Source organism: Rhincodon typus, chromosome 33 (genome assembly GCF_021869965.1).
Source record: "Rhincodon typus isolate 14 chromosome 33, sRhiTyp1.1, whole genome shotgun sequence".
Lineage (NCBI taxonomy): Eukaryota > Metazoa > Chordata > Chondrichthyes > Orectolobiformes > Rhincodontidae > Rhincodon > Rhincodon typus.
In genome coordinates, this window is record NC_063364.1 from 22,681,955 (window position 1) to 22,697,885 (window position 15,931).

The 15,931-nt window shown below is 41.0% G+C and overlaps 1 protein-coding gene across 1 annotated transcript in view; it reads right to left on the reverse strand.

Annotated features, from left to right (window-relative positions):
- Nucleotides 1-15,931, reverse strand: part of ntrk3a (neurotrophic tyrosine kinase, receptor, type 3a) — a 659,663-nt gene that overhangs the window by 6,436 nt on the left and 637,296 nt on the right. The window contains exons 15-16 of the mRNA XM_048615740.1: nucleotides 11,678-11,918; nucleotides 3,464-3,622 (exon numbers count right to left, since the gene is read on the reverse strand). Of these exons, the coding sequence (XP_048471697.1) occupies nucleotides 3,464-3,622; nucleotides 11,678-11,918 (400 nt within the window). The remainder of the gene's footprint in view (nucleotides 1-3,463; nucleotides 3,623-11,677; nucleotides 11,919-15,931) is intronic.

The window sequence follows — 15,931 nt, forward strand, 5'->3', positions numbered from 1 at the left end:
GTAATGATGAGTGTTTGAGGGGTTAATATCACTGAGTGGGGTAATGAAGGGTGTTTGAGGGGTTAATATCACTGAGTGGGGAAATGATGGGTGTTTGAGGGGTTAATATCACTGAGTGGGGAAATGGCCAGTATTTCAGGTGTTAATATCACCAACGAGAGACCAGCTAATACCGGCTTGTGAGGGAATAATGAGAGTCAAGGGGTTTAAATCATTCAGAGAATGAATCATCTTTTTCTTCACAGCTACCTAATCTGTATATTTCAGGAAGTGAATTTTTACTTGAATTTCCTGCCTGGATGTGACAATGCAAGTCACTGTGTGTCTAATTGACTAAGCTGAGTTCCCATCATGGCTTGGTAATTATGAGAGAATGACACAGATAAAATCTCCCATTGAAACAGCTCCATGGCAGAGGGCAGTTACATCTCTCCACAACGTGAGAACACTGTTTTGCTAAACAGTATTATGCAAACAAATAGAAAAACTCATCTGGCTCATCATAGACTCAAATACACCACTCGCTCCACAGCCTGCAGAGTGCATTTAATTACCAGGCAGGATGTGTGTGTGGATGTATCGGGAACTGAGTGAACATTAAAACAGAAGAAATTAAGCGACAATAAAGTAAATGAAATCTTCCCAGCTTTACGAACAAAGTGGTTAATCCCTTCCTCTCATATTATATATGGAGCTAATTAGTTTAATTATTTACATTGCAACTAGTGCGGCATTCAGTTGCGATCACTTGCTCCTGAGTACAACTAGCTGGGAAGACAGTGAATCCCAGGAGGGCACCTGTGCCCCAGGAGGATGTGGCACAGAGATTGTTAGGAGACGATCAGAGTCTGTGCCACCAAAGTCAGGTTCAAGCGGGATAACGACAACAACAACCTGCATTTATAGAGTGTCTGCAATGTAGGAATGGACTCTTGTTAGCTTGTTTTTAAGACAGACAATTTTAGGAGCTTCAGCAAAGTCAAGTGTAATGGATAAGTGGGATTTTATGCAAGAGGGAAAGCCAGTAGCAGAGGTTAATGAGGGGAAAACATGGGAGGTTGGGCAGGAGGACAGTGGGATAATTGAGTCTGGAAGTAACAGAGACACACATTAAGGTGAGTTAAAGTAGGAATATGAATCAGCAACATTACAGGGATGAAAATTGTCCCCTTGGGGACAGCAAGAACCTCAGTTTGAGGTTCCAGAAGATGCTGAAATTACACAGTGTCTGGTTCAATGTGATACATTGTCTAAAAGGGATGAAAGAATTGGTGACAAGCATAAGACTTGCTAGGACAGGAAGTTTGAGGCATCTGAATAAAGTCACACAGCACGGAAACAGACCCTTCATTCCAAATAGTCCATGCTGACCATAATCCCAAACTAAACTAGTCCCACCTGCCTGTGCTTGGCCCATATCAATTCAGACACTTTTTATTCTGTATTTATCTCAATGTCATTTAAACATTGTAACTGTACCCATATCTATCATTTTCTCTGGAAGTTTATTCCACAGCGAACCACTCTCTGTGTGAAAAACAGTCCCTCATGCCTTTTTTTAAATCTTTCTCTTCTCACGTTTAAAATGGGTGAATGGATGGTCTCATCATCATGATTGAGTCACTTCCCCCACTGAGGGGGGTTTTTATTAATAAAGAGAAAAGGGCATTTTTGTTTTTAAGAATAATTTAAGAAGTAATGAGGGGCATAGATGGGGTAAATAGCCAAGGTCTTTTCCCTAGGGTTGCAGAGTCCAAAGCTAGAGGGCATAGGTTTAAGGTGAGAGGGGAAAGATTTAAAAGGGACCTAAGGGGCAACTTTTTCATGCAGAGGGTGGCGTGTGTATGGAATGATCTGCCAGAGAAAGTGGTGGAGGCTGGTACAATTACAACATTTAAAAGGTATCTAGATGGGTACATGAATAGGAAGGGTTTGAGAGGGATATGAGTCAAATGTTAGCAAATGGGACTAGATTTATTTAGGATATCTGGTCAGCATGGATGACTTTGACTGAAGGGTCTGTTTCCATGCTGTACAGCTCTATGACTTTATGACTCTAAGTAGTTGGTTCTGACAGATAGAAATTGATGCCCAGTAATCCATAAGGTCTAGGTCAGGCAGATTTGGTAATGGATAACCACAACATTGGTTCACCAGCTAGGCTCAAAAGTACCTTGCTTGGACTTTAGGGAGCAAAGACAGGAGTGAGGGAAAATTTTGATGGACACAATAGCATACTTGGAAATTAAATGGCACAAGGTACTTTGCATGATTTTTTTTATTCATTCATGGGCTGAGGGCATCGCTGGCTAGGCAGCATTTATCACCCATCCCTAATTGCCCAGAGGGCAGTTAAGAGTCAACCACATCGCTGTGAGTCTGGAGTCACATGTAGGCCAGACTAGGTGAGAATGGCAGATTTCCTTCCCTAAACGACATTAGTGAACCAGACGGATTTTTCTGACAATCAACAATGATATTTGTACCCTTCAGTGCAGAACTGTCCCCAGTTTTCCAAGACAAGGTTACTCGCAGGACTACTTCCAAACTCTCAATCTCTACTATCTAGAAGGACAAGGGCAGCAGAGGCACCAGAGACACCATCACCTGCAAGTTTGTCTCAAAGTCAAATACCATCCCAACATGGAAATATATCACTTTTCCCTTACTGGTGCAGAGTCAAAATTCAAGAAATCCTTCCCTAACAGCACTGTGGGTGGTACCCAGACCATATGGGCTTCAGCAGTTCAAGAATGCTGGTCACCCATACCTTGTCAACGGCAGTTAGGGATCGGCAATAAATACTGGCTGAGCCAATGATGAAAGAATAAAAAAAAATGATCAAGTGAAAGAATAAAAATAAGATATATTATACCAAGGTGCGAAGTGTTAGCAAAAATAAGGATGGATATTTAATTGGGAATACAGTAGGAAATAATGCGGCCTAACGGTGGTGAATCTCAGGGGACGGCTGTGATTATTGATGTTCAGCATGGATTGATTGGATGATAGCAAGTTACACTCAAAGGAGAGAGATTCAACAAAGGATTATAAAAAGGATGAATTACAGATTCATTTTAGTCCAAAGAAATATACGAAGGTTGTACAGTAGCAGTTCTACTGGAAAATGACTTCACTGAAGTGGAATGGTGCATGTCTTCCATGAATTGTCATAACATCATAAAAAGGCAGAGTCTTGTGTTGATCATTGAAAAGGAGAATATTGGTTATTCAATGTAATCTGTACTTGGCCACTCAAACTAATGCATCACTTCAGTAAAGCTAACTGACCAATGCAGAATTAACAGCCTGAGAGAATGCGGAGTGAGTTTGACAATCTTCTGCTCCCAGTGGCTCTGTGTCTCTAAGCCCCATGTTCTTTGTAGCAATGCTGGTCTTTCTCTCCCCCAATTCCTCCCAATACCACAGTAGATATCCGGGAGTGATGCTTTGAGCCTCTTACCTCGTTATTTGAGAGCTGGAACCAGGGCTGTTTGCCGTAGGTGAAGATCTCCCACAGGATCACTCCGAAGCTCCAGACGTCACTCTCAGTAGTGAACTTGCGATACATTATACTCTCAGGAGGCATCCAGCGAATTGGAAGCATGGTGTGACCACCCACCTGGAATACAGACAATCATTGAACTCCGTGAATGACTCAGTTACAAAATAGTGACAGGAATGCTAGTTACATTATGTTGTACCTTGTCACAATATAACACAATTGTAAAAATGTGGCACAGTATAAACTAACAGATGGATGGAAAGCTGTGAAATGTAAAAGCTTGGTGGAAAGTAATTTTATGGATCTTGATCTCAGCCACATTGGGCAAATGTCACGTTATCCTCTAAAGTGATACATGTAGATTTTCCCAGTTGGTAAAGACTTGAAAACATTGGCTACATTAGTATGAAATTAAAACACAAAAGCATAGACACCCAGAAATATACATACATAGATTCAGTTGTGCACAAACATACAAAGCTAAACATGACAAGTAAAATGATAATATCATAAGGACTAGGAGCAAGGCTAGATGATTTGGTATTTCAAGCCTTCTCCACCATTTTACATGATCACAGCTAATCTTGTACCTCAACTCTACCTTCCGGCTCACTCCCTATATCTGTTCAGTGATCTCTCCACAACAGTCACAATATTCTGTGGTAGAGAATTCCAAGGATTCACAACCTTTGGAGGCTAGGCATTTCTCCTCCTAAATGGTTGGCCCCTGTGCTGAACACTGTGCTTCTGTATTTTTGACTCCCCATTAGTATTTTCATGTTAATAAGATGCTGGGGAGGCAGTGGCCTGGTGGTAATGCCACTGGATAAGGAAACCCAGAACTGCAGGCAATGCTCTGGGGATATGGGCTTGAATCCTACCGTGGCAGATAGCTCAATTTAAACATAATAAAAAATCTGGAATAAAAGTAGGTATAATGACGATCATAAAAACCTACATGGTTCACCAATGTCCTTTATGGAAGGAAATTTGCCATCCTTTCCTGGTTTGGCCAGGACTCCAGACCCAGAGCAATGATTCCCCTCCTGACTCTTAACTTCCCTCTGGGCAATTAGGGGTGAAAAATAAATGCCTGCCCAGACAGTAACATCCACATTCCTAGGAGTTTTGATTGTGCTCCCGAATTTGAGTACATGTGACAAGAAAGCTTAAAGCATAAAGAGCTAAAGAGTAAGAAGGCAAACAAGTGTAGTGAACTGATCAGTTATTTGTATTCAAATATATCTAAAGAAGATTAGGCTCTTGTGGCACAGTGGTAGTGTCTCTATCCCTGAGTCAGAAGGTCTGGGTTCAAGTCCCAGCTGCCCAGACATGTATGATAACGTATCTAAACAGGTAGATTATGAAGAAATTAGTTTATTTTAATTGTGTGTGTTGGTTTGAAAGAAAACTCTAACTAGAAAGTATGTGGTGGGCTCAGTCCAAGCTTTCAACTTTGAGCGTACAATAATCCCAGACAGGGGGAAACAATCTCTCAGTTTTGAGCCAGTCAAGTCCCTTCAGAACCTTCTCTGTGTCAATGAGATCACTTCTCATTCTTCTTAGCTCCAGGGAATACAGGCTCAAATCAGGACATCACAGGATGAACCTGTCACCCCCAGCGACTGATCTGCTCAAAGTTTGTTAAGTTGCCTCTGGGTCACAAGTGTTTTCCCTTACTAAGGGTCTTGTGGCATAGTGGTAGTGTCTGTATCGTTGAAGCAGAAGGCTCAGGTTTGAGTCCCAACCTGTTCTGGAGGTGTATCATAACATGTCTGAAAAGGTTGATTTTTAAAAATATATATTCTTCCTTAGATCATGGAGACCAAAAACTACATATAGTATTCAAAATCCTTTCGCAATGTAGCAAGACCTGTTTATTCTTGTACTCCAATCTCATTGCAGTGAAGGGCAATAGCTATTCAACTTTCTAATTGCTTGCTGTACCCTGCTCCTTCTATGAATACACCCAAATACTTTGGAAATTTCAGGCCTCTTGAAAAATATTCCATTTTTCTTTTGTTATTATCGAGGTGAAGCGCTTCACACTTGCTCATGTTATAACCCATCTCCCACCTTATTAACTGTCAATATGACACAAAGGCTGCAAAGAGATAGAGACAGATTAAGTGAGTGACCTTTGTTTTCGCAAGCTCTCTTCATCTGAGTCATTAACACAGATCAGTAGGACAGGTTCAGCAATTTGTTCTGTTTTCTTGCTCAAAGAATTGAACTAATTCTCAGGTTAGAAATGATACCCCATTCCAAAGTCAAAGAAACAATTGTTCCTTAATTAATTGCATCTCTGTTCCAGCCAAAAGAAATGAGTTCATGTACTTCCCAATGCAATTTACTTCTCATTCTTCCACCCTTCCTTTTCTTCTGACTTCTCTTACTTCAGCCTGCCTCCTTTCACTGCCTCTCCCCTGCTTTGTTGTCCTGCCTTTAGTGCCCCACTATAGAAAGTAGACTGAAGGTACCTAATGAAATATCCTGTGTGTGCAGTGTCTGATAGAAATCTGTGTCAATTTGAAAGATAGAGATCTTTAATCTCTCTCTGACTTTTCTCTATGTCTCACTTCACCTATATGCCTATCTCTCTTCATCTCTGTATGTGCCGATGTGTCACTCTAATGAGCGCAATGACTGTTATTAAGCCACTTGCAGATGTTACTGTTTAGGTAACTCAGCATTTGTTGGAACAGCACATTCATTTAATTGAAGATTTATACAGCTGGATGTAGGTTGTCACCTGTTACTCATGGTAACTACTGTGTGGTTACAGTCAGCTTGCACCGCCCCTCACTCATATTAATAATAACTTTTTTTTCCAATTCACACACCCCAACACTCACTGGATTTTGAAGTCTGTTGCCTGTAATGCATTGTTTGTGAAGATCACCCTTGTGTTCAGAAAATGAACAACTCCTTTGGCCCAGTAACGAATGAATCCAACTGACAAGTGACTGTCTTAAAACAACATCTTCTAGTGTCTGGCTAGGGATGTGCATGAGACACCAATTCTGTACGTGAACACAGATGAAAAGATGCACCATGAACAGCTTTGGGAGTCAACAGGCCAACGTTTCCAGCTACTTATGGTCAACATTATCAGCTTTTCTTTCTCTCTGGCTTACCATTATCTATCCCTTTGTTTACCTAACTGCCTTTCTTCCTGGGCTTTATCTCCACCTTTTTGCTTACCTCTTCACAACCCCGATCCACCCCCTGCCTTCGGCGTATATACTACTTTTTCCTAGATACGAATAGTTCTGAAACGGGATCACTGGACCTCGAAACGTTACCTCTGTTTCTCTCTCCACAGATGCTGCTAAACCTGCTGAGTTTCTCCAGCAAATTTAATTTCCATTTGTTTTGCAACAGTTACTGAAAATGAACATGGTTACCATTAGTTAGACTATCTTTATGTTTCAGATTTATTAATTAAATGTAAATTCTACTGGTTGTCTTGGTTGGAATTTGCAGTCACGCCACCAGAGTGTTAGTCCAGTGCCACCTTCTCTGGGAATGTCCTGGAGCTGTGTAGCTCAGACATTGGTGCATCGTAAAGTTACTGAAATCAAGCATCACAGAGAATGTAACAGAGAAACACAGAAACTAGGAGCAAGAGGAGCCCATTCAGCCCAACAAACCTGCTCCACCATTCAATATAATCATGGCCGATCCTTTGTCTTAGTGTCACAGTCCTGCTTTCTCTCTATATCCTTTGATGCCTTTAATATTATGACAAGTTGTGCCTTTAAGAGGGATTTGTTCTGTCCTGTTTCTCTTGAAGAGGTTGTAAACATGATGCCGAGGTGTCTATTCCATGGAAAGTAGAGTAAATAGCACTTTTTTTTAAGAAAAGAAGCTTGAGTGGGTGGAGCCAGGCACAGACAGATCCAATGTTTTAGTTTTACTTTCAGTTGTTGAAGTAAGGGTTTTGGAGTTGAAGCTGCTAGATACAGCTCTATCTCCACTGCTGCAAAAGCTCGAGTTCCCTCTCTGCTGCTTGATTCATTTGTCGGGGTTCCTTCTCCTGGACTGGAGGAGATTGCAAGTTCAAGAAATCCGTTTTGCTGAATTTGCCTTTGCTAGGGGTGTGTTTATGGGATGTTGCTTCTATATTAGTACAGTTGAGGAGTAGTACTTAAATATTATATTATTTTGTAAAGTATTTTGATAAAGTTATGCCAATTCTTTTTCTGTTTGTATTTTAATTGTGGTGTAAAAATGAAGTGCATTTGCTTAAAGCCTAATAGTCTGACCAATCAAATCACATCTGGAACACAGCACTTCATACTTGCCTTTCAATAAGGTAAAAGTTAGGGCTGGGGCTATCTCCTTGACATGTTTTGAGGGGTTTGGTTTGACTGGCAACAATATCTAAAAATTTATCAATCTCTTTCTTCCTTATATGCTGTGACTCAATCTCCTTCTGTGGCAGTGAATTCCAAAGGTTAACTACCCTCTGAGTGAAAAAATGTTTCCTCATCTCAGCCCTAAGTGACCCACCCCTTATCCTTAGACTGTGACCCTGGTTCTGGACTCCCCAGTCCAGAGAAAACATCCTCCCTACATGTAGTCTGCCCAGCTGTGTTAGAGTTTTATACGTTTCAATCACATCCCTTCTCATTCTTCCAAATTCTAATGGCCACAGCCCTGGGTGAACACATTTCTGTTTATCCCACAGCCTGACAAAGCACCATAATTGCTCAGCATGTAACCCATGGTTAGGTCAAGGCAGATTCTATGCAATGAGCAGCTTGGAAATCATGTTGGTAGATGCTGGACAGGGAAGGAATTTTACAAGAAAATGACAAGACAGTTTGGAGGCAACAGCATGTTCTGGGATTCAAAAAAAGGAGAAAATAGAAACTCTTTGGAACATTTGCTTAAACTTCTGAAGGCATACAGAAAAATATCAATAGGAAGAGACAGTTTCAAGTAATTGACAGGACAAAGACATAAATGTAAGATTTTACCTAACGTAACAGCCCACGAACAGGTACTTTGGCCCACCATGATGCCATTCTAAACTAATCCCATTTTTTTCCCTCTATTCACTTGTGGGACATGGGCATCGATGGCCAACATATATTGCCTGTCACTAGAGAAGGTGGTGGTGAATGGCCTTCTTGAAGTGCTACAGTCCATGTGCTATCGGTTGACCCACAATGCTTTTGGGGAGGGAATCTCCCTGCATGTGATCCATATCCCTCTGTTCCCTGCCTGTTCATATGTCTGTCTAAATGCCTCTTAAATTTTGCTATTGTTATCTGCTTCGACCACCTCTATTCGCAGCACGTTCTAGACACCTGCCACCCTGTATGTTAAAAAAAACGTACCTTGCACATCTCCACTGTGTATGAGGCTGTAGAATTTACTACTGGAGTTAGTTAGTCAAGCACAAATCACAGCAACACGTGAGAAACTAATGAGCTTATTGGGTAGTGGAGGGAGATGGAAACAGATTTGATGTGAGGACTACCATTCACATGGAAAAGAAACCCAGCTGCAATTGTTGACCAAGTGACAGGTGGTAATTTGCAAGTAATTCTTTTGCTTCTGATATCAATGTCATTAATCAGTTCGCAGGATGTGCAAACACAACTGATTACAGAAAAACATTGTTAAATTTGAGAAAATTAGGTTGCATGTGATCGTTTAATCAAGGTTACTATCAGTCGGAATAGAAGAGAGGTCCGAGTGTTGCAGTAACCCTAAGTGATGCTTCACAAATCCGAATGTACACAATTTAGTGAAGAGCAGTCTCCTTTCTCTTATTCTCAATGCCTGAAGCATTTACATCAGTCACATGTGAAGCAGACTAACAGCTTCATCATGGGAACAGTAAGTGATATTGATGGGATTTGTGTCTCTGAATTGGTAATCGACAGTACAGCAATCTCTGAACTCGTCTGAGTCTTTCACTAATCTCTTCAGACTGAGGGTCTTACAACCCTCTCAATCAGCATGGCAGGAAGGATTACTGGCCGATGTTTAATAAAATATAAATTAGACATTGGCAAGATTGAGAAAAATATTATGTCCCGACGGTGGTGCTGGCCCTCAATAACAAGGTCCCCTCCTCCCTCAACATGGTCCCACTTTCTCTTATATCCTTAGGCCTCCCTAAGGGAACGTACAAATTACTATCCAATAAAGGGATGTTTTATGTGATAGATCAGCACCCTGTTGGGAACATAGTTTGATTTCCTTTTGTGTAGACTTGGGCTGAATTCTGGGTCACAAGGGGAAAGTGCACTGCCCACATAAAATCGATGTGTATTAGACTTCTTTAGCGTTGTGATACAGTGGTAGTGTCCCTACTTTTGGGCCAGAAGCCCTGGGTTCAAATCCCAATCAGGACTTGTTAATCAGCCTATTAGTATTTATATCACTTCCCCAGTATTTGCCAAAGGGGAGAGAAAAAGATTGCATGAAGATACATTATGAAAAAGTGCTGGACAATGGTATTCACAATAATTTTATCCTCATGTCACTGGACCATCAGTTTCAGGAGGACTACAAAAAGATTTTGGGTGGTGTTGTACAGTTCAGGTTCCATGAAGGTCCTACCTTCTCCACTTTGCCTGAGACATGCTCATCCTCAGGTTAAACCCTTACCATGTGTCTCTCTCTCGTAAGAAAGTAGCCCCATGGTCCTCTGAGACTATGGTGACTTTATCCTTACTGTACACCAATGTTGTACAGTACAATGTTGTACGAATATCCAAGGTCTTAGTGGGCACTGAATTAAGCAATCCACTCCCTCCACCACCAACGGTCAGTAGCAGCAGTGTGCACTATCTACAAGAGGCACTGCAGAAATTCACCAAAGATCCTTAGACAGCAGATTCCAAACCCACAACCATTACCATCTAGAAAGACAAGGATAACACATACATAGGGACACCACCATCTGAAAGATCCTCTCCAAGTCACTCAACATCCTGACTTGGAAATATATCTCCGTTGTTTCACTATCATTAGGTTAAAATCCTGGAATTCCCTCCCTGACAGCATTGTGGGGAAACCTACAACATGTGGACTGCGGCGGTTCAAGAAGGCAGCTCACTAACACCTTCTCAAGGGGCAACTTAGGAACAAGCAATAAATGCTGGTCTGGCCAGCAATGCCCACATCCCACAACAGAATGAAAAAAGGCTGTTAGTAGCTGGTGTGAACGAACATGCATCACCTCGTTCTCAAAGTGTCAATTCCTTCCTGACTTCACACTGCGGAGTTCTTAAAATATATCACAGAGTTTAAAATTATTTAAAGAATAAACAAGATAAAACTCTGAAGAAATGAACACTTGGGAACCCAAGGGACCCAGAAGATTCAAACACGATTCATTTCTGTTCAATTTGGCCCGTGACTGTAGCAACCGGTCTTTGTTTTGTGAGACCGTGGGCTGCAGTGTCTAATAAATCCTGGAATAATTAAATCTTCCCGTGGTAATTTACAATTGTGAAATATACTTGGTCCCAGTTAGTATCAAATACCCTCTAATTGATTTTACAGCAACAAGCACAAGGCGAACCCTAGGATTCACTACAGTTGATTTGTTTCAATGAATACATCTTTCATGCATCTGTGAAACTAATACTCATGAGCTTCAATCATGAGCTATCATTTAATTTTAGGGAGACAGTTGTCAAGTGATACCCTATTGATATATCATTCATAGTTATCTTGGTTCCTGTTAAGACTGCTAAGTGAGACTGGGCAGCAACAGTTGACGCATCAATTTTAACACGAAACTAAATAAAAAGCGCTCAAATTGACAACCACTTGAAGCAGTTGTTCCTTTAGATTCAGCGTCTTCAGTGTCAGTTCAGGAATGTTGGTTGTGTTTTAGTGGGAATGAAGTCAACAGGAGCTGGGGCACTCTTCATTCAGAGCATCAGTGACAATGGAAGATAAACCGGATGGTGTTGTTTATAATAACTCACACTTAATGAGGAACCTCCAACTATAGTGATATTTGTGCTGAATAAGGAGAGGAAATCTGGAGGTTGTGGTGCAATGGGAAGTCAAAGCTGTGGTGGTCAATCCTGTAAAATATAGAAATAACCTATGGAATAACAATGAATGCTGCACTCGTCTTTAATTCTTACAGGTACTAGCTCTACTGAATTAATCCATTGTCAATGAGGAACATACCCTGTAATAATCTGTACTGTAGACATCTCTCGACATTCCAAAATCTCCAATTTTAACCTGCACATTTCCTCCAACCAGACAGTTGCGAGTGGCCAGATCCCTGTGAACAAAGTGTTGTGAGGCCAGGTACACCATACCAGATGCAATCTGTGTGGCGATGTTTAACATCTGAGAGATACTCATTTCCCCTTTCAACCGTGGTTGCCCATCCACCAGAATCATCGCATCTGGACCACGAGCCCTGTGAAGCAAAGAGTGGACAATCAGTGGGTAGGTTCAAAGTCCCATTTCAGATCAACTGAAATATGACTGTCCTGAACATCTGTTTTTGTTTTTAAAAAATATGGAGTTAGACAAGATCATCCCACAGAGAGGCTAATCCAAAATGTGGGGCTGGATTACTCTTCGAGCATTGAAATTGTATGAGGAGAATTCCCGTCGCGTCTTTCTCCCATGGCCCAAACATATAATTGATTCACTATTTTGAACCTTAGGTTCTTCAAACTCTGAAGTATCAAGCAATGAAAAGTATGCAGTTCCAGTTCAGGCACCTAATCCCGTAAAAGTATTCCTGGTTTAAGCATTTCCAGTCTTTTTAATTCATTCATAGGATGTGGGCCTCACTGATCCGGGCCAGTGTTTTTTTTAACCCATCTCTACTTACCGTGGAGAAGGTTGTGGTGAGCTACCTTCTTGAATGGCTCCAGTCCTTGGGTGTAAGCACATCCGCTGTGCTTTTAGGAAGGGAGCTCTAGGACTTTAAACCAGTGATAATGAAGGAACAATTTCAGAGTTCCATGTCGGAATGGCATATGAGTTGCCGATGGTTTTCCCACATATCTACTGCCCTTGACGTTGGTGGTGGTAAAGGTCACGGGTTTGGAAGGTGCTGTCAGAGTAGCAAGAATGAGATAGAAGGTAAAGCTTCCCAAAACTGTCCAGCCAAGCTCTCTCACCTCAGGTACAACATAAGTCACATATAGAGTAAAGTTCCATGTACCCTCTCCTCCCACCTAATCTGCCTCATCACAAAATTCAGAAGAGCCTCCTCTTCCATTTTGTTTTTCTATAACATATTCCTTCTTCATCCCTCTCAGTTTTTTGACCATTCTCAATAGAAAAGCACAAATAAAGTAGAAATACTCCAACCTCTCTGTTCTCTGTGTTGACACTGTCCCTCAGGCTATTGGAACTCTCCTGTCAGTAGCAGTACACTGATATCTGACTGCCTATTTGTTAACTTCTGTGTAATATTAGATTGATGACTGAAAAAATAGGTTATCTTTCAGCAGTACAAATACCACGATAAACACGGCCTTTGATCTGTGGTAAATGCACAGAGCAATTTGCTAACGAATGTCAGGATTTTGTTTCAGACATGACGAGCAATATAACCAACAGTCAGAAGGGAGTTTCAGTGTGGAACTGCAGACAGCTCCAGAATGCATGCAGAGATGAAGTTGGCGATTTCCCCCACAATGCACTGGTTGGTTTGTAGCATTTACCTGCTCCTTAGAAGGGTCATAATTATATATGCACATTAGGGCACTCCAAAGGATAAAATCAACAACATGGGACTAAACAGTCAAACCCCTGCCATGAGCACATGAGCAGCCAATAGGATAACCTGCCTGGTGTTAGCACTGGAGGAGAATCCCACACAGAATGGGCAAGGGAAGAAAATCCAGAAGTTAAGCACTTGGGAAATAAAATTCTTCATGGATCTAACTGAGGAGTATAATATCCTCCTACAGGAATACCAGTGGGATAAAAATCCCATTGTCATGATTCCTAATGTTCCATGACATTTCATTTAATGGGCAAGTTACATCTAAGAATTATTATGAATAAGATGTTATGATTTTCCACCAGCCCCCTTGGTTTTGAGATGCTCACTTGACCTTTGCACTGTACCTTTCAAACCTCTCCCAGTAAACCACACCTGATTGTCTCTTTTTTCAGAAACCAAAAGATGCTTAAAGATGAGGAAGGCCATTCCATCCATCTTAATTCAACATAGCCCAATGCTCCCCCATTGCTGCCTCTGTTTGTTCATTAAATGATCCCAGGCACCTTCCCCGCACCACTTTATCTGGAAGTTCATTCCAAGTGCTGATCAGTCTTTACCTGAAGCGAAACCTGGTTTATCATCCTTGTCATATCTTTACTAGTTTGAATCCCGTGTGCTCTTGTCCTACTTCCACTGTTTATTTTAAAGTAGCAATCCAAATGGATCATTTCTATACATTTATTACCCTAACTATTAGTGTGAGCTTTGGCTTGGTGAGACATGGTATTGCTTCTAAGTCTTACTTCGGAGACTAGAACACTTGATAAACTGTGACTGCTTTACTGTCTAAGCTTTGTCTTTCAGATAGCACAGCAAACTAAGGTCCATCTGTCCTCACTGAAGGATTGAAAGATTTTCACTATTTCTTTGCAAAACAGCTGGAGAGGTATCCTGGCCAACTTCTTGTTCCCCCAAACAATCTCACCACTAAAAGAGAAGTCTCATTACTGATTGAGGAATTTGTTGTCCACCATTTGGTTTCTTCGACTACCTACATTACAACAATGACTATATTTCAATAATGTTTCATTAACATTCTTGGAATGTCTTAGATCCACGAAACACGCAAGCTCTTTTTTCTGAAGAGGATAAATAAGTAGGAAGAAAGGAAGTATTTCACGAAGTTCTGAATGAATATAATGCATCAAAATCTGAATCCAGGAGTTTATCATAAAATTCTAGGCAGGTTTTAGAGTCATTGTGGGCATTTGGAATCCTCTCAATCTTCGGAATGGGTTCACAGGAATGAGGAATTGCTTGTGGAACAGTCCCCTTTGATAATTGCTTCAGTGGAAGTGATGTCTCATACCCCTAAAACCTGTTGGAAAAAACTTTTTCAACAAGTTGCAAAAACTGATTAAATGCAGACACCGTTGCAGGTCGAAATATTTTCCCCAATGTTATGGCAGGATTGTACTGTTGCTCGTTTCAAACAGTCTGTCAGAATATTGGCCCTAAACTATCTCATTCCTCTGTACCCAAGTGCTATATCCATGAGACGTAAAGAATGATCATAATTTGTTTAAAAAGTAATACTTTATTCTTAAAATGAATTTTTCTGGTCTAAAAAATGGTCATTGCAACTTGCAGGATGCAAACTGGCCATAATCTCAAGAAGGATTCCAATCAGTAGTTACAAGGATAGAACTCAGATATCATCCTCTTTCAATATTATACCTTTGCATTGTCTATGTCTTGCAATTGTGTGTGTGTGTGTGTGTATAAGTGAGTGTATGTATGTGTATGAGTGCGTGTATATGTGTCTGTGTGTGTATGAGTGTATGTGTGTGTATGAGTGAGTGTATGTGTGTGTATGTGTGTGTGTATGAGTGTGTGTGTATGTGTCTGTGTGTGTGTATGTATGAGTGTGTGTCTGTGTGGGTGTATGAGTGTGTGTGTGTGTGTTTGTCATGTGTGTGTGTGTCTGTGTGTGTGTGTGTATGAGTGTGTGTATGTGTGTGGGTGTCTGTGTGGGTGTATGAGTGTGTGTGTGTATGAGTGTGTGTGTGTGTGTGTGTGTGTGTGTGTGTATGTGACAGATTGAAAATCATTATGCCTGATGTGACATTAATGTTTCACCATTGGTCTCATACAAATGAACAATAGTACTAGCCAGAGAAATAGAAACCAATTGTTGAATTGAAACTCACTCCTTAACAGGTGTGTCACATGGGCAAAGCTCCTACGGTTTCTCAAGACGTTACCTCTAGAATCTGAACGTTGTTGCTTCAGTCTGGGAAGAAGCAGTCTGCTCTTAAAATTGAGTAAGTCTGCTAAGAATCTAACTGGTGATAACAAAGCAAGACTACAGGCTTAGGTAAGCCTACATCTCGTCTAAATCTCTTCAAAAACATCGTTCAGGAAGAAAAAAATCTTGTATCTGCTGGATACCAACTTTACCTCACTGTGCCTTCATCAACATCAAAAGGAATTCTGCATTTGGGTCAACGGCACCCACATGAACTACATGCCAACAGAAAGTATCTTTCACTGGATGCTGTCTTCCTGGAATCAGTCAAAAATCACAATAATCAACGTCAATCTCTTTGACTTATAAGTTATTGGTAATTATAGCCTCATTCCTTTCCTTCTTCTTCCTTTATTTCCTTCCTTCCTTCCTTGCTTGGGTGTGTGTTTGTGTTGAACAATCACCTTTTTGAATGCAGGAATAAACCATACTTCCA